Source organism: Palaemon carinicauda, chromosome 22 (genome assembly GCF_036898095.1).
Source record: "Palaemon carinicauda isolate YSFRI2023 chromosome 22, ASM3689809v2, whole genome shotgun sequence".
NCBI lineage: Eukaryota > Metazoa > Arthropoda > Malacostraca > Decapoda > Palaemonidae > Palaemon > Palaemon carinicauda.
Genome location: NC_090746.1, coordinates 35,772,929 through 35,792,532, shown reverse-complemented (window position 1 = coordinate 35,792,532; position 19,604 = coordinate 35,772,929). Strand labels below are relative to the sequence as shown.

At 38.2% G+C, this 19,604-nt stretch overlaps 1 protein-coding gene across 4 annotated transcripts in view; it reads left to right on the top strand.

Moving 5' to 3' along the window:
• SCAP (SREBP cleavage activating protein) overlaps nucleotides 1–15,114 on the top strand; it is a 305,057-nt gene extending 289,943 nt beyond the window's left edge. For all 4 annotated transcript variants that reach the window (XM_068346119.1, XM_068346120.1, XM_068346122.1 and 1 more), the window contains exons 16-17: nucleotides 1,772–1,834; nucleotides 13,012–15,114. In XM_068346119.1, coding sequence (XP_068202220.1) covers nucleotides 1,772–1,834; nucleotides 13,012–13,188 — 240 coding nt within the window. In that variant the 3' untranslated portion in view covers nucleotides 13,189–15,114. The remainder of the gene's footprint in view (nucleotides 1–1,771; nucleotides 1,835–13,011) is intronic.
• Nucleotides 15,115–19,604: the final 4,490 nt, after the last annotated feature.

The following is a 19,604-nucleotide window of genomic DNA, read 5'->3' as shown; positions in this document are numbered from 1 at the left end:
AGACACTACGCGAAGTAAGTAGAGGAACTGAAGAGGTTTGTGGTGGCAGCAGGTACTGTTCTAAAACCTGTTGCTTAGTCCTGCAAGGAACAGTGAAAACTAATTGGGACGATTAAGTTAAGGGTGTGCGTGTGGTCCTTTGACGGTACAACATGCTAAGTGAAAGGTCACCAAGGTGTCCTTACGGACTGTTCCAAATACAAAAGGTGAAGTAAGCATAATGCATAACACGCATTCCATGCGTTTCTATGCAAGTGTGAATGGACGGTAATAACAGAAAATAATGAAAATTTATTAACATTTTCGTTTTCAGTGGCATTAATACGTTTCCTTTTCAGATGAAACAAATATTTCTTGTATTACTGCTATCTTTATGCTTCAATTTATTTCATCCACATTTTATATTATTCTATGAAATCCAGATTGAACTATATATTTTATTTTATTGTTTGTCAATAAACAAGCTCTAAATGAATTTTGCGTCTTATTCGCCCCAAGTTCAATTTAATAAAGGTATGTTGAGCATTATTTTACAACCTTTGGATATTTCATGATAATAAAAGAAAATCTATAAAGATGGTTCCTTCATGTAGACAAACACTCCTTGACTCTTGACTTTGGCCAGTCTTTACATAGGACAGGCCAGTATACTCTGAATGTGATGCTGACTGATACAAATATTGGTTCCTAAAAGGATACAAACCTTTTGCCGGTACATACGTCAAACTGTTTACCAGGGGAAGTGTCAGTATTGCATACGCACATTGGTGAGTTTTCAATACAAGCTTTGTTTCACAAGGTATAGGTTGAGACCAGTATACCGGTTTGTTTGCTAAGATATCTATATGTAATATGTATTCCTCGAGACTTTTCCAGAGTCTAGCATGACCCTTCCCTGAAGGGGGCAGGAAGCACAAACATGGTTCATGATTAGAAGTAATGATGTATGACGGTAACATCATAGGTCTCTAGGTCTAGATTGACCTAGGAAATTCTGTCTTGAGGACAAGGCACAAAACAAAAAATCCACAGATACATTAATGCTCTGGTAAACTTCCATCAGGATGACATGGCCTGAGCCCAAAAAACGGATTTTGAGCAAAGCGAAAAATCTATTTTTGTGTGAGATAGCCATGTCATCCTGATGGCCCTGCCCTTCCTTTTTTATGAAAAGGGCTAAGAGGACCCCTCCCAATAGTACTGTATCTGTAGCACCTCGCTTATCGCTACAAGGAATAATATGGCGCCGATGATGACGTCATATACAGACTCAAAACAATGAGGAGAGGTACCTTAATAACGGATCCCCTTCGTTTTCTTGCCACTTTCCTCTCGAAGCGTTAACGCTATTCGGGGTGAAGATAGCTATGTGGCGTGTCAAGAATATGTCCTCTGATATTGTGCGTTATCCCTATAAGGATAAGTTAGGGATATTCGCTCCAAGAGTTAGAATTCCAGGTACCTTAAAGTAAAATTCTCTGGGAATATCACTTTAGTCAAATATACCCTAGGAAGCTACTTATAAGGAACTTCCATCAAGACGACATGGCTATCTCACCCAAAAATAGATTTTTCGCGTCGCTCAAAATCCGTTTTTTAAACCTGATGATAGCAACTTACATGTGAGTACTGTATGTATCATGAAAATGTGTTATTGTAAAGAATAGAAACACTGCTTTACTGTAAGACAAAATTTGCTTTTTTAAGAAATGGGTTATTAAATTTTAGTATTTAGAATTTTATAGTTCATAATGTTCTTTTTGTATTTCAGACACAGATGTATTGTTCTAGTATGGTGATGCTTACAAACAAACTGCTTATAACTAGCAGACAGGTATGTTTAAAGAGCTCATTGTGTACTTTTTAAGGTAGAGCATCATGGATAATGAATTTGATTGTCTTTGGTTAGCATATGTTTTTTAAGCTTTATTTTTGATTAATATATAATTGTGTGATTCAATATTTAATCAATTAAGGTATTGTTAGGAGAGTATTATCAAGGTAAAACACGAAAATAAGAGAAAACTAGGTAGGCAAGGGAAGAATAGTTACATTGTTCATGTGAAAACAGTTTGTTCCCATAATTGGCAAGTATACATAAAAGCAGTTACAAAATTGAATACAAAATGGGGAAAGAGCATACAGTATACAATCACCTTGCCATAACTATGCCTGTTTTGATATACAATGACCAATATTGTACATTCAAAAGAACTTCTGCTATTAACCCTCCCCCCAAAAAAAGTTTAATGTAGTAAGCTCTAGTGTATCCACACTTCCTAATCAGCATACTTTTGAGTTGGGGCCAGCTCTTGTCTGTAATGGTTATGAATGCAGAAAGTGAGATTGCAAGCTACCTAGTAAGGATCAGTGATCAAACTTTCTGGATGGGAGCAAAAAAAAAATATTCTTAGCTAGGTAGAGTGGCATCATATGGTCTAATAGCTAATAGATTGGCCAGTACATCAGCCGCCTGTTTAGATACTACTACTAGAGAGCTATTTGGCCCTTTTACTGGCTGGGTGACATCACATTGGATCCCTCTCTGGTTAGGGTTCAATTTTCCTTTGCCTACTCTGAAGTATCAAATAAATGCACCGGTATGTCAATTAATTTTTCAAATTTCTTCCCGCCGGTACGCTCCATTTCCACCCAGTACACTTATTAATTTTTCACAAATCTTCCAACCAGTATGTTTATTCAATACTACCTATCGTACCGGTGGGAAATTATACAAGTACAATTTTTGTTTATTTTCTTAGCTGAAGTAGCAATCGAGATCTCAACTCGTAGCGTACATGTAGGTCAAGCGGAAGTCGCTCTCTGAACACTACGATACATGCGTTGTCTGATTTCAGTTTCTATAAATATACGTGCTTTCCCTTCAACAGTGACAACTACTCATGTATATCGATTGAATGACGTCATGTCGCAAGGTGATAGGATCATATTTATAGCTAACGAGGTCATTTCAAGTGCAGCAAAGAAGTTGTGTCTGTTTTCAAACGTCAATTATTTAAAGCCGATTTATGATTTAAACGATGTTAAATCACACTTCTATGTAAGATAAACCCTTAGGAGTTTACAGGTATGCAAAACGAACCTTATATCCGAGAATAAATTTATTTTGAATAACGTCTCCTAACAGCGTGAGGCTATCGGAGGCGGCTTAGGTGCGAAAGATCTGAGTCTTCGGACCCTGACAATTATGAAATTTAACTCGTATCCGTGGATGCTGTTCACACGAATGTATATTTTCATCATTAGGAGGTGACAAAAATTACAATTTGATACATTATTCAGTACGGATGGCAAATATACCATACTTCCCGTGTCATAAGACGCACCTTTTTTCACGAAAAATTACCCCCAAAATCACCCTGCGTCTTAACACTAAGAAAAAGTTGTAGAGGGGAGTTTGACACACCTCAAACACCAAACTATTGTCTTATAAGCACTCAAACTCACCAGAGATAGAATATAAACCTACAATTATCATTCATATAATATAAAATCATTCCTTTTTATATTGCACTTCATTTAATGAAGTACAGTAGCTAATTATTATCTTTTTTTTTTGGGTAATCAGCTGATGACTCGCTAACCCCCCTTCCACAAGTAAACATACCAACTAGTGGTCTCGTAGCAGACAACGTACTATGGCATAGTTGTTTATTGAGTATATATCTATTTTCTCATATTTTGTTGATATATTGTAATAAAGCAATATATTGATAATGACTTTGTTGCCCGAGTTCCGAAATACTGTAATACAAACAGACAGTTGCTGAATACGTCCTTGGAAAAAAAACTTCTGTTAGTTGAGTGCAGTATTACTAAGTTAGCAGAAAAGTAACTAGACCCAGAATCACATAACAGTAGCGAAAGTATTCCACCTAAAAGAATTTATAGATTTCTATAATCAATAACTACGTTTTGTGTGAATATTTATAGGGTATATGTGGAATTTTGCAAATATCACTAGAATTTTACATCTTTACCAAAATTTTATAAAGAACCTTTGGCAACGCTGCTTTCATGTAAACAACACTTGAAACTTCAAGCACATGAGTAAACGTGTAGTTGTGGGGGAAACTACGACTGATTTAGTTGTTTCTTATAAGAGTATGTAATAGAATTGGGATAATCGGCACATAGCTAATAAATATTAACTTGAACATTTCATAATACACCCAAAATAAGAAAAGTTACTGTGCCAGACAATAATCACGCAAGAGTCGCTGACCATGGATTTCTGCTAAGAAGTTTTTAAAAATTTAATTTTTCTAAAACTGCTTTCCTAATTAAAGGGTGCGTCTTACCACTTGTAGCGTCTTATCACCTGGGAAATACGGTATATACTGTATATATATATATTTTAAAAAATAAATTAGATATCCTGTTTTCAAGATAAATAAATTATAATACTGAGTGAATTTTACCTGGTGAAATTTTCTTTCTACAGTTATAAATAGCTTTTTTTCTTTCTCTTCTTTATTTTTATTTATTTTTTGGGGGGGGGGGGGTTTCAGGATTTTGGGATATTGGGCTCACCTAGCCTTGGACACTGCTGAGTTGAATTTGTCGTTGGCGATTACAATCGTAGGGCCAGTTACTATTCATGGCGAGCGCAATAATAAAATATAGAAAAATAGATAAAACTAATAATAATAATAATAATAATAAAATAAATAAATCATATCTGCGTCCTGAATTTAACTCTGTTCTAATAAGTTGTAATTTCTACATCCCTTACAGAAAACCAGGTTATACATTACTCGTCTATCTTCCCGTAACCAGACATACTACATGTGTGATCTGCCTTCATAGGCACCTCCTTCCTTACTTTCCGATTGAAGGTCTTAGTTTTGGTTTTTTTTTTTAAATACCTCGACGAAAACTTCTCATAAGTGTATCCGTTCCCTAGAAGGAAACATTCAATACTTATGTCAGTTTTTACCGATCGAAGACAAAGAAATACAAACGTTTCTCATCCCTTATAAGAAAAAGAAAATCTTGGATGCCAGCCTTTTTCACGTTCTCCAGCTGCGTTCCGGGCATGATTATAATTCGGGCGACGCCCGTATGTTCGTCCTGCTCCCCAGTCTGTGTTACTGGTTCGTATTATTATTATTATTATTATTATTATTACTTGCTAAGCTACAACCTTAGTTGGAAAAGCAGAATGCTATAAGCCCAGGGGCCCTAAAAGGGAAAATAGCCCAGTGAGGAGAGGAAACAAGGGAAATAAATATTTTAGGATCAGTAACAACATTAAAATAAATATTTCCTATATAACTATAAAAACTTAACAAAACAAGAACAAGAGAAATTAAATTAATAGTGTGCCTGAGTGCACCCTCAAGCTAGAGAACTCTAACCTAAGACAGTGGAAGATCAAGGTACAGAGGCTATGACATTACTCAAAACTAGAGAACAATGGTTTGATTTTGGAGTGTCCATCTCCTAGAAGAGCTTCTTACCATAGCTAAAGAGGCTTCTACCCTTACTAAGAGGAAAGTAGCCACTGAACAATTAAATTGCAGTAGTTAAACCCTTGGGTGAAGAAGAATTGTTTGGTAATCTGAAATTTGTAAAGAATATGCCAGGCTATTCAGTGTACGTGTAGGCAAAGGGAAAATGAATGGTAACCAGAGAGAAGGATCCAATGTAGTACTGTCTGGCCAGTCAAAGGACCCCATAACTCTCTAGCGGTAGTATCTCAACGGGTGGCTGGTGCCCTGACCAACCTCCTACTACTGTAGATAGACTTATGCACATATTACACGTCCAACAATAGATTGAAGATACGTCTCAATCTTATCCTTTGTGAGAAGTCGGGTGCGTTCGATAGTTACCGACAGGTCTCTTGTCCAAAAAGCAATCTCAAAGGAGGTTCGCTGTTATGACATAAACAATATCAGCTACCTGGTTTACCGATTTATATCATTCTTACTTGGCCAACCCCTACTAGATTGGTGGTAGTTAGAGGGAGGACAGGATCCTCCCCCCCCCCCTTTTATAGCAGAAGCATGCAATCAGTTACATGTCTTGACATTGACTCGAGATGTTTTCTTGCTACTCAATTGCTTGACTCTTATGGATGAACTGAAGAGCATTGAATTTCACTTGAGAGCCAAGGCTGCTTGTTCCACTCAAGGAAACATGCTGGCAATTAGGGTAGGGGAACAGTCACAATCCAGGGGTATTGTTGATTACCCTGCAGGGTAATTGATTAACCAGGTAGTCCAGTGCCCTTCCCATTTTCCCATGATCGGAAGAGGAAAATCTTTCCTCATGGGTCCAAGAGTGCCTTAAGTCCAAGTGGAATTGAGCAAGCGATTCCTTGAACACCCTGATTCAACTAAGGTCAGAAAAACCGACGGACCTCAGTTGATGAGTGGCAGATTAGAACCTCAGCATAGAGATCAATCTTCTCGTTCCCCCCCCCCCTTGGAACTGATGCTCTTTTTGGAGGCATCAAGAGAAAGTTGGGGTGGCCCATATGCCGCACAAATCCATCTGTCCTTTGGTCCGAATCCAAAAGGGCACCAGCAAATAAATCTTTTAGAGAACCATCTAGCAGGAGAAGTACTCAGATGGACTGAAGACAGGTGTCCCTATCAGCTCGAGGCATTCCTAGCAACAGGAATGTGCTTGCAGACAATCTAAGCAGAGCGACTTAGATAGTGGGCTCCGAGTATCTTTGAATCATCTAGTAGCCTACAAAGTCTTAACTTTGTGGGGGTTTCCCCGACTGTGGACCTGTTTGGGTCCTTCAGTCTTAGAATGGTTCTCCTTACGAACTGTTGTGCCAGGCAACAGATCTCCACCTTACAAGGAAGACGGGGTTCCTACTCGCTTTGGCTACGGCCAAAAGAATTAGTGAGCTGCATAGTCTATCTTCTTATGTCTTGCACTCAAGGAGATGGGGAGAAGTAGTACTCAGCTTTATCCCCGAGTTCATTGCTAAGACTCAAAATCTGGGTGTGCTTAGGTTCGGCCCCTTCTGGATAGAGAGACTTTGTTCTGTCATCAAAGATCCAGACCAACTGGTACTTTGCTCAGTCAGGAGTCCGAGATGTTACCCTTAAAGAACGGCAGCAGCTCGCCCCCATGTGCCAGCACTTTTGTCAGCACGGGGAATGTCAAGAGGAGGGTCACAAGGAATATATTTTCCTCCTGGATTTGGAAGGTAATTGAGTTTGCTCTCAATGTAGACCCTTCTTCTATCAACACTACTCTGTGGTGCAGGTACTGCAAGCAGGCGTGTGGAAGCGTCAGATGACCTTCACCGCCTTCTACCTGCAAGACATAACCCACAGGATCATGGATAAGTTTTCTATTGGTCCTGTGGTGGCTGTACAAGAAGTGGTCTATACATCTCAGTCTTCTTGATGGACAAGTAGCAGAGGGTTGAATGCTGAGGTTACCCAGGTTAGTCTGGGGTGAATGAGTAGGAATGACTGTCTCCTTTCTTCCTTTCACCTTCTCCTCTGGGGAATTAATTTCGCAGTACTCAGCCTAACTGACCTCGCCTCTCTCCAGGTAATATCCACTTCTCTTTTGTATCATAAGTATAGAATTAACGCTTGTTGCGTCCCTAATACATTTACGAGCGACGGTATTTGAGTAAAGTCTGAGGACTCTCATATCTTTATGACTCGAGTTCCTATGTTAAAGATCAGCAGCATTGCTAGTATCACAAACACAGCTTCTGCAGGCATATAATAGTGTATACACTAATTGCAGCACTTCTTTTCAGCAAGGGTAGGGTTCCTACTACACTCGACCATACATCGAGAAAGAGAACCCCGGGTCAAATCAAGGCCAGTTGGTGAGGACTTCCTCCCTCCTAAGAGGGAGTCACCCCTATGAATAGCGAAGGGTCTGTACTTGTGTAGGAACAAATGACAAATTTGTAAAATAATTTTAATTTTTCCTAGCTTACAAACCTGGAGCTATTTATGTGAACATTGTTCGAAAACATATTAGAAAAACATTTATTCGAATGGAAAATTGTTAGAATGAAAGTTATTCGGAAGGACAGTTATATGAAATGATAATTATTTGAAATGCAAAACAATTTATTCAAGCAAAAGTTTAGAAATAATAAAAAAGCAAGTATACAAAAGATAATTTCTTGAAATACAAATATCTTTAGTAAAACATATCCATATGGAATGTAAAACTTTTTTTCAAACAAGTGTAAAAACAATAAAAAATAAGTGCATAAAAGATAAGATAATCATTTAGAATACAAATATCTATATCAAAACTTATCATGATAGAAAAAATCTTATAAATTCAAGTTGATGGATACAGTGCACAAGTACTCTACTACTTGAATAATCGTTAAATGTTGTTACTGATTTTTTTTAGCCTTTCATTTAAGACACAACATTTCATGGAATTCCTTATAGTTTGGCGATCTGCTCTAGTTGTGCAATAAGAATGTCTTGCCAATTCTGCTCTCTTTTAAGAGCATCTATGAACTTCCATATTGTTGGATGATGGAATGACACTTACAGTATAAAAAGCTCTGTGCTATCCTTTAAGTGCGTTGTTATTATTATTATTATTATTATCATTATCATTATTACTAGCTAAGCTACAACCCTAGTTGGAAAAGCGAGATCCTATAAGCCCAAGGGCTCCAACAGGGAAAAATAGCCCAGTGAGGAAAGGAAATAGGAAAATAAATAAACGATATAAGAAGTAATGAAAATTAAAATAAAATACTTTAAAAACATTAGCAACATTACAACATATTTAGTATATAAAATATAAAAGGACATATGCAAGCCTGTTCAACATAAAACCATTTGCTGCGAGTTTGAACTTTTGAAGTTCTACTGATTCAACTACCCAATTAGGAAGGTCATTCCACAATTTGGTCACAGCTGGAACAAAACTTCTAGATTACTGGGTAGTATTCAGCCCCATGATGGAGAAGGCGTGACTATTGGAATTAACTGCATACCTAGTATTACGAACAAGATGGAACTGTCCAGGAAGATCTGAATGTAAAGGATGGTCAGAGTTATAAAAAACTTATACAGCATGCATAATGAACTAATTGAACGACAGTTTCAAAGGTTAATATCCAGATCATGAATAAGAAATTTAATAAACCGTAAGTTCCTGTCCAACAAATTAAGATGAGAATCAGCAGCTAAAGACCAGAAAGGAGAACAATACTCGAAACAAGGTAAAATGAAAGAATTAAAACACTTCTTCAGAATAGATTGATCACCAAAAATCTTGAAAGACTTTCTCAAGCAAATGTTTTGTGCAATTGAAGAAGACACAGACCTAATGTGTTTCTCAAAAGTAAATTTCTGTCAAGAATCACACCTAAAATTTTAAGAGTCATACAAATTTAAAGAAACATTATCAATGCTGAGATCCGGATGTTGAGGAGCCATGGTCCTTGACCTACTTATAATCATACTTGAGTTTTGTTAGGATTCAACTTCATACCCCATAATTAGTCCTTGGTAAATCAGTTTGACTCTCAGTGCAAGACTACATACTGTACATACTTCAAACATAGGGCTTCACCTATGCCTTCTTACAGGACGACTAATCCATAGGTCTTCAAAATAATCCAAAACAGGATTCACTCTTGAATGATGTATATTTGAATCTAATAAAGTATCAAATGATTCAGTAACTTTTTTTACTGTGCAAAGGCTAGAGCTGACAGCATTCAAATTCTTGAAGCAAATTTGGAATCTGTATCATATTTTACCTTCAGACCACAATTACAAATCTTTCGATACAGGCACTGACCTAAGTGAAAAAGATATCCATGATGAAAAGCTGTGTTGAATTATCACTTTGAACAATTACATATTAGATTAATTTCCTTTCAAACAATAACTTTTACAATCATTGTTTGAAAATTATTTGAATAATTATCACTGAACAATTGCCTATTAGAATAATTTGCTATCAAACAATTTTCTATTTGAAGAGCTTTTCACAGTAATTATTTTCAAATAATTTTTCATGATACGATCTAGAGCATCAAGTTATAATTATAGTTGTAACATTTTAGTATCAAGGCACTAGACTGAGTGTGAGTCTGGTGTAAAAATGAGTACTGTAGTATTTAGGACTTTAGATTTCCTATCACTTTCCTTCATGACCTATCTCCATCAGAATGTGCGAGTGAGCAATATGAACATCAGGGAGGCTCATAGAAATAAAAGTGGACTTTGATGATACATACATACATATACCAAGGCACTTCCCCCAATTTTGGGGGGTAGCCAACATCAACAAAGAAACAACAACAAAAAGGGGACCTCTACTCTCTACGTTCCTCCCAGCCTAACAAGGGACTCAACCGAGTTCAGCTGGTACTGCTAGGGTGTCACAGCCCACCCTCCCACATTATCCACCACAGATGAAGCTTCATAATGCTGAATCCCCTACTGCTGCTACCTCCGCGGTCATCTAAGACATCGGAGGCAGCAGCAGGGCCTACCGGAACTGCATCACAATCGCTCGCCATTCATTCCTATTTCTAGCACGCTCTCTTGCCTCGCTCACATCCATCCTCCTATCACCCAGAGCTTCCTTCACTCCATCCATCCACCCAAACCTTGGCCTTCCTCTCGTACTTTTCCCATCAACTCTTGCATTCATCACCTTCTTTAGCAGACAGCCATTTTCCATTCTCTCAACATGGCCAAACCACCTCAACACATTCATATCCACTCTAGCTGCTAACTCATTTCTTACACGCGTTCTCACCCTCACCACTTCGTTCCTAACCCTATCTACTCGAGATACACCAGCCATACTCCTTAAGACACTTCATCTCAAACACATTCAATTTCTGTCTCTCCATCACTTTCATTCCCCACAACTCCAATCCATACATCACAGTTGGTACAATCACTTTCTCATATAGAACTCTTTTTACATTCATGCCCAACCCTCTATTTTTTACTACTCCCTTAACTGCCCCCAACACTTTGCAACCTTCATTCACTCTCTGACGTACATCTGCTTCCACTCCACCATTTGCTGCAACAACAGACCCCAAGTACTTAAACTGATCCACCTCCTCAAGTAACTCTCCATTCAACATGACATTCAACCTTGCACCACCTTCCCTTCTCGTACATCTCATAACCTTACTCTTACCCACATTAACTCTCAACTTCCTTCTCTCACACACACTTCCAAATTCTGTCACTAATCGTCCAAGCTTCTCCTCTGTGTCTGCAACCAGTACAATATCATCCGCAAACAAAAACTGATTTACCTCCCATTCATGGTCATTCTCGTCTACCAGTTTTAATCCTCGTCCAAGCACTCGAGCATTCACCTCTCTCACCACTCCATCAACATACAAGTTAAACAACCACGGCGACATCACACATCCCTGTCTCAACCCCACTCTCACCGGAAACCAATCTCTCACTTCATTTCCTATCCTAACACATGCTTTACTACCTTTGTAGAAACTTTTCACTGCTTGCAACAACCTTCCACCAACTCCACATAACCTCATCACATTCCGCATTGCTTCCCTATCAACTCTATCATACGCTTTCTCCAGATCCATAAACGCAACATATACCTCCTTACCTTTTGCTAAATATTTCTTGCATATCTGCCTAACTGTAAAAATCTGATTCATACAACCCCTACCTCTTCTAAAACCACCCTGTATTTCTAAGATTGCATTCTCTGTTTTATCCTTGATCCTATTAATCATTACTCTACCATACACTTTTCTAACTACGCTTAACAAACTAATACCTCTTGAATTACAACACTCATGCACATCTCCCTTACCCTTATATAGTGGTACAATACATGCACAAACCAGTAACAAACTTTGATGATAAAAAATGTATTTCTATTCTTACCCAGTGAATAATGGGTGCAAGAGAAAGGGATATTAGTTATGACTGAGACTGATTAATGTAAGTAAGGACAAGTCTTACCTCTAGTTTTATCAGTCACTAGGTGTTGTCTTGGTTGGTGGGAGGTGTGGTTTCTTGAATGGATGAACAGGGAATTTGTTTTGTGGGTTAACATTAGCATTGAGGTACCTCGGTTGTCAAAGCAATTTGAACATCATGTGAGTATAGAAATAAGTTTTATTATTAAAATTCCAATTTTGAAAACCATGCCTAATATGCCATATCAGTTTTATGTCCGTGTTGTTAGGTAATTGAGTGTGGAGGTTTCATGTAATGACTATGCAAAGCTGACTCATAACGTGGCTCTGAGTATTTAATCTAGATTAAAACAGCCAGGATTTCCTATGGAGTTGCAAAAAAACCTGATATACAAACATGGACTCCTACCATCCTGTCAAATAAAAGTCATGTCAGTTATATATGCATGTTATTTGGCAGTTTACTCAGTCTCATAATATTATAACTTTTTGAGTGGGTGGTGTGTTTCAGGGAACGACATAAAAACGGACAATTACCTAGTCTGATAGTACTTGCTATGAACTAAAGTTGCTTGGCTTTTTCACCTTTTACCTGCTCAGGTATTTTCTCCTTACCCTCTAGTGATAGATCTTTAGATGGCAACCCTTGCAGGACTTTGAATAAAGTTTATATCACTCTTAGAATATGGTGTGCTTGTTATACTTTTATAAGTTTAGAAATTATTATATCTTTCAAGTTTGTTTTGAGACTTTTATCGTAATTGAATTGTTGTTTTTGTCTACCAATTATATGAAATCTCATGCAGACAATACCAATTGACTGGAGGCAGATCACAAATATCAACTTTTTTTGTAATCTAAATCTCGATATGTTAGGAATATTAATTTGATTATGTTGATATTTTCATATCGAGTTTAAGTTTTTATTGCTCAATTTTATCTTGGATGTCCATTAATGATATAACAGGATTTAATTATTTTTTAAGATGTGATATATTTGTTTATCATCTTCATTTGACATAAGAGCACCATACACATAGCTTAAGAAATATTGGTCATACTAAAAAAAATTTGGTTTTACACAGGGATCCCTAACAGTCTGGGACATAACATCGGGAGTTCCTGTCCGTGTAGTACGACTTGGAGATCGTGATGACTCTGTATTTATCCGTCATATGATGCCTGTTGCAGACACAATAGTTTGTGATTATGGTAATCAGCTTCGTGTAGTAAAGCTGCCTGTAGCAGAAAAAATGGATTGACTTAATTAAGGAAGTCTTTGGACTTGATATCACTCATAAGAGCATCAAGCAGCTTGAAATGCTGCTTGTGTTTTATTCTCAGGTATGTTATGGGAAGCAGATATAGGCTTTGTGCTATTTAGATTTCTGGCATTCCCATTTCATACTAAGTCACAAAATTAATGGAGGTGCCTTATTGTCAGTTTCAGTCAACTGGCAGCAGGGTTTTAGTGTTCAGAATATAAGGAGATTAAGATATATTTTTTAGATTAGAGGAACTCGTTCATTACTTATTTAAATTACATAATGGTTTACGTTTACTTTCTTGACATTGTTGTTCAAAAGTCCCGGGGAGTGTTAGATTATCAGATAAGACAGCAAATGGTAAATAGTTACTCTAAATTTCTGGCAGATATATTTAGAGTACAGTACAGTACTGTATACAGAAAATTTAAATTTATATTGATCACTGTTAATCTTCTCATGCAGGGTAGCTTAGAAAACAACTATACTTGTCAGCCTGGAGATTTTCAGGCTCCCAGTACCTATAGAAGGGTATTTATTTCTCTTATGTTAATCCTTTTAGCTCAGAAAAGGTACAAGTAAGAGAAAAAGCCCTTATTCTCAAGTTATCAAAACTCAATGTATTTATTTTGTAGTCATGTAGATTTTACCCATTCTTCAATATTTTTGCTTTACATTAGCTTAGCTCATGATTGTTTCAGCTACATAGGAAAGGTTAAAGTTTATAAACAGTGAATGAAATCTGTAAAACAAAAGCTCCTTAAATATGAAAAGTGAGTACTAGTATTTACATTTTGCTAACAAAATACTGAAAAAGTAAGCTAGTAATTCCATTTTAATTTTTTTCTTATGAATTTAACAGACAAAAAAATCAAGCAAAATGTAAAAGATGGAAAAGACTAAAAGAAAAGAAATATTAGGTAACCTCTAAACTTCACTCACACACCCTGTTGTCATCTAGATCTAGAACCATGGCTACAAGTAGCAGAGTATTCATGCCACCCACCATCTTACTGTAAAAGATTTTAAGCAGCAACAAAATTAATTAAAAAATACTCTAAAGTAAGGCATCTCATCCAGGTAGATAAGTACAGGTACTTGGAGCAGTGAGTAGGTGGCTGACACTCTAGCTAATGCCTGGGGAAGTCCAGACTGGCATGAGTTTCTGTGCTTGTAGTTTTTTCCAAGGGATCAAAAAAGTGACCCAATTATTACACATCAGTCTTTTTCTAGAGGCTAGCATATTGAGTCTTGAGCCTGTGAATGTGTTTTGAAGAAGTAGCTCATCCTGTTAATTTATTGTAGTTGTAGATTTTTTTTATGTAAAAGAATAAAATTTTAAAACAGAGTCGTCCATGTGTGGATTGGTGCCAAATGATGCAAGTCTTTAGTGTTTGTGAATTAAGGAGTTTTGTGTTGTAAAATGCTCAAGAGTATACTGTATAGGAATGTATTATAAAAAAGAAAAATGTATGAGTATAATAATAATACTGTATTTACATAAGCATATTGTATTATGGCAGTCAACCCACTATTCAGTATAAATCTTCTAATAGCTATCTGCCTGAACGGGCATTTAAGCCTATAAAATTTTTCCTTCTCAATGAGTTCAGAGGTATCAGATTCCTTGTCTCATAGAAGATGTGAGATATACTTCTGTAACCCTGGAATTTAGCAGTCCTTGTTGATCAACTATTTAGGAATTGTACAAACATCTACAATGTACTTCGAGACATTTAGGAAAGCACATTTGACTTTGAGACCAAAAAGGTACAATGGAATACATATTAAGGAATTAAACTTTATCTTTTCATTTTCACAAATGGTGGTTTGTCACTAAACTGTGAGGCATTATAAATTATTTAGACCTGAATTTCAACATGAGATATAAATAAAAAATGTGTAATGTACCATAATACTTGATATACTTAGTTTTACAATTGGTGTGGTTTTTACATCTATTATCCCTTTTTACTAATTTTCATCTCAGTTGGTGACTTCCATCCATCAAATGTTATTATGTTCTTGTTCTCTTTAGAGTCTGAAAACAGTCCCCAGTTGTTATATGAAATTTGCCATTTGTTTCCACTGGTTACGGTCTTTTAATTCAATTCTTATCATTGACAGATGATAAAATAGGGTAGATATACTCTTGAATTGCCAGGCAGTTGGTGTCATTAGTGATCTCATTACTATACTGTATATATGTTGGACATAATAGATGAAAATCCTGTTAAATGGTGAAATTGAAGTGAATGGATAGAAATGAAAATAAACCTTAATATTTTGGAAATTGTTAAATGATCAATATTTTAATCGATGGAATAGAGGGCTGGGTATGGAATCTGGAAAAAAATTTCTTCTTAGACACATACAGTACAAAGTATCTCATTGGTAACATTTGATTTACGGATAGCAGCTATAGTTAGATTATTTGCCATAAATGGAACTTTTTCTAAAGGATTTTCTTCTTTTAATTCTATGCATTTATAACCTGATAATCTTAGTAAAATTTCAAACTAACGTCTAATTTCATATTAAAAACAAGCATAAAAAAGGCTTTCCAAATTACCATTTGTTTTGAAAAAATCTTGAAATTAGGGTAAAAGTTATATGGGATGCTTACAGAAAATATAGAGGGCCATCTTTTATTTAGTGCTGATATCAGTGCAACAGATGTAGTATTGCTGATCGCCAAAAGGGAAGACAAATATAAAGTGAGTGTATTAAGAAGAATAGTCGAATCTGGCATCTTAACGCAAACTTATCTAATTCACAGTACTTTAACATTTATCTATTAGAGCTAATCTATCTACAGGTAGTCGTCGACTTACGACCGAGATAGGGACCAAGAGACGCGTCGTAAATCAATCTGGACATATGTCGAATTGAAAAGTTAAATTTTCGTAGATTTATAAAGCCGAGTTATGATTCGGCAATCAACAAAGCCATATTTCATCAATATTTTCTGCCTGTATATCATTATTTCATTTTCTTATTTCATTAGGATATCATGTGCTCTATTAAAGCATTTTTGTATTAGATTTTTCAATTACCGAAGCATTTTAACAATCAATAATTACCACCTTGTTTTGTTTACCTTTGTGATCAGCTGAACTGAAGGTCCCGCTACCATATCGTACGTCTGTGCATGTGTGCGCGTATGGGTAGTTCATTTTTAAAGCTTCATACGGTATTTAATTTTTAGTTCATTATTAGGCCTTTATAATTTGTTAAGACATTGTTGTGTTTAATTGTGGTTTATTAAAGTATGTTTTTGGGCTCAAGTCATGTTGCCCTGATGGAAGGTTCCTATTGGTAGCTTTCTAAGGGATATTTGGCTACAGTGATATTCCCAGAGAATTGACCTTTAGGTCTCCAGAATTCTAACTCCTGGCGCGAATATCCTTGAAATTTCTCTTAAGGATATCGCATAAAATCAGGGGACGTATATCTTGATACGACACATAGCAATCTTCACCCCGAATAGCGTTTTCGCTTCAAGGGGGAAAGTGGCTAAACTGAAGGGGAGCGGTTATCAAGGTTACTCTTCCTCTCATACTATTACATGGCTCCAAGATGGCGTTCATTCCTATTTCAATAGCGATTGCGCACGGTGGTTTTCCCTGTTATCTAACGTTTTTGATCGTTATTGAGAGGATTTAATATGTAATCTCCAGCTGCTTCTGCCTCTGGAAAGTTGAGTATTTATTCTTTACAGTGTATGATTTTTAGCGCCTGCTTCACAGTGAAATTAGTTTAATTTAATGTGTTTTGGAGCTTGGCCGGTCACCAGAGGCGCCATGGGCGCTGTCGTTTGTTATGCATGTGTTATTTAGTTAGAATGACATTAGGCACAATTATACTAGTAAAGATATATTATGCATACAAATTTCCTCGTCCTTATGTCGATCATATACGTTAGAGTTACGGTGATTTTGGTAACCAAGACCTTGCCCTGCGCTAGGCTACCTAGCCTATGCGCTTTAGTATACTTTCTTTATCCCCGGTTACCCTCGGGTATCATTTTATCAATTCGACAGGAGATAGTATATCTCCTAGAATTGATTATATAATTCGATACTCGTCTCCTGTGGAGATTTAAGGGTAATCCCTCCTTCCCTCTGAGTGCCGCCATAGGCGACAACCCTATCTTAGTCTTGCCATAGAGTAGTTCACTCAGGCTTGACTAGGCTAGTGTTTTCTGTCTCCCACCCTTGCTGGCGAGTATACTGGCTTGGGTTCTCGACAGAACCTTAGAGTATTCAGTCTTTCTGCCGCCGGCCGAGTGGCAGGGCAAGTAGTCACTCCCCTCCCAGCTTAGAGCTGTCGGCATAGGAGCCTAAGCCTCCCTAGGCTGCACTTGAAGTGGTAGTATGATGCCGCCACCTTCTCCTCTGCAGTCTAGAAGACTAGTCCTGTTTCGGCAGACCCTGGGCTGAAGAATAGATATTCTGCTGCCTAGGATGGCGCCGATACTGAAACAAAGTTTCACCCTTGTGTGGAAGTGGCGGCAATCCTGCCGCCTTCTTCTACACTTGATACAGGACCCTTTTCCCTGCCCCTCTCTGTCCTTTAGTGATGGCCTAGCTATCGTAATCCTGTGGCCGTCGTCCTGCAATCTCTCTGCTTGCCGGGTAGATTGTGGTGGCGGCCTGGCTCCTAAGCAGCTGTATAGTCACTCAGTCTTTCCCTCATGGACACAAGGCTCCGGGAAAGGTTGTGCCGGCTGTGACGGCTGCCGGTGAGAGACCCCTCTGCTGCTGAGTGTTCTTGAGTCCTCCCTTGGACTACCATCCACATTCCTGAAACCGGCAATGACCGGCAACGGATCTTGTGGCTGGATGGAAGCTTGAATGATGCATTCTCCCCTTCCATTTGAACCCTCGTTCTGGAGGAAGCAGTAAGGTTATATACTTACACCCTTATTTATTGTAAACATTACAGCCCTTTACTCCATGCTTTCTCTCTCTCTGTGAGCTAGTGCTGCCAGGTACTAACCCAGCCGGCATCATGTCGGCTGGACCAGTGCCGTCAGGTACTTACTCAGTTGGCGGCATGCCGGCTGGACCAGTGCCGTCAGGTACTACCCAGCCGGCGACATGCCAGCCGGACTGTGCCGCCAGGTGCTAGCCTACCCGCAAGATGCTGGCGGAACTACAGTATATGATTATACAGTAGCCAGTATATTTGTAGTATAGTATATACTGCAGACAGAAAACTATAGTATGTATTATACAGTAGTTATTTTCCAACGTACCTTGTGTATCCTTGCACAGTCTATTGCTGAGACCAATTCTATATTGAAAGAAAAGAATTCCTTCAATACTCTGATTAGAAATCAGTTAATAACTTACCCCACAATATTAAATAATTTAAGAAGGGTCAGTGGTAGTATACACTTATTCTATCCCTAGAGGTTAGAACCCTTCTCTTTTGAGTTTGCCCTGATAAAAGAAACTTTATAACCTTAATATGGGAGGGGGGAGGTCACAGCAATTGGCTGGAAAGGAGACACAAGTATGTGTCTTTCCTATTTCCCTTCTAAGCTTACTATCCTAAGCTATAATGGTTAAAATATTGATATTTTGCATAATCTCTTTATCATGTGAGATAAACAACCGCATACTCATTTAATTTTCCTTTCTTTACAGGAGGAACCCCAGATGAAATGCGATGCGATCTTCTGCAACCATAGGAGTAGGAACTTCTACGGTCACAAAGCGTGCAGGTCTCATGCCCCCTGCACCTTCACTACCGAAACCCTGCGGTACTGGGACCCCCAGGACTGCAACATGTGCTGGACCTTGGTGACCGGAGGTTTCGACGACCCCAAGTCAATGGAGTCGAGGGATGCAGCACGAGTAAAGCTGCGCAAGTGGGTATGAGGGTTCCAGAAGAACTGTCCGGGACTATACCTACCTAACGATAGGATGCGTAGCTTGCTGTTCCCGAAAGCGGGTAGTGAAGTTGTCGTGCCCCAAGTACGACCCAGATCTCCCTGCGTCCAGATTGCCATCAAGACGGATGTCAGTGAGGCGTTGCAAGGCATGGACATCCACCAGGAGGAAAGGATGTCTGAAGTGTCCACGGACACTGGAAGGGATCTACTAAAGGATGATCCCGAGGAGGAGTCTACTCTACCTCCGGAAGAAGATGATGATGTTGAGTCAGAGTCCCTTCCGTCTGTGCCGGCACCGGAACCGTTACCATCGACATCTTCAGCTTCTACCCCTCCATTGGACAACATGAGCCAGACACTGGCCCATCTTATGGCCTTAATGGAGAACATTCGCAAGCAAGGCGAAGCAAGGGAAGCGAGACTCGAGAGAGAGCTCCGTGAAGCTCCACTTACCGCCTCCCGAGGGTCATACAAGCGACCCAGAGTCCAAGACCTCCCAGCCTGCTCCAAA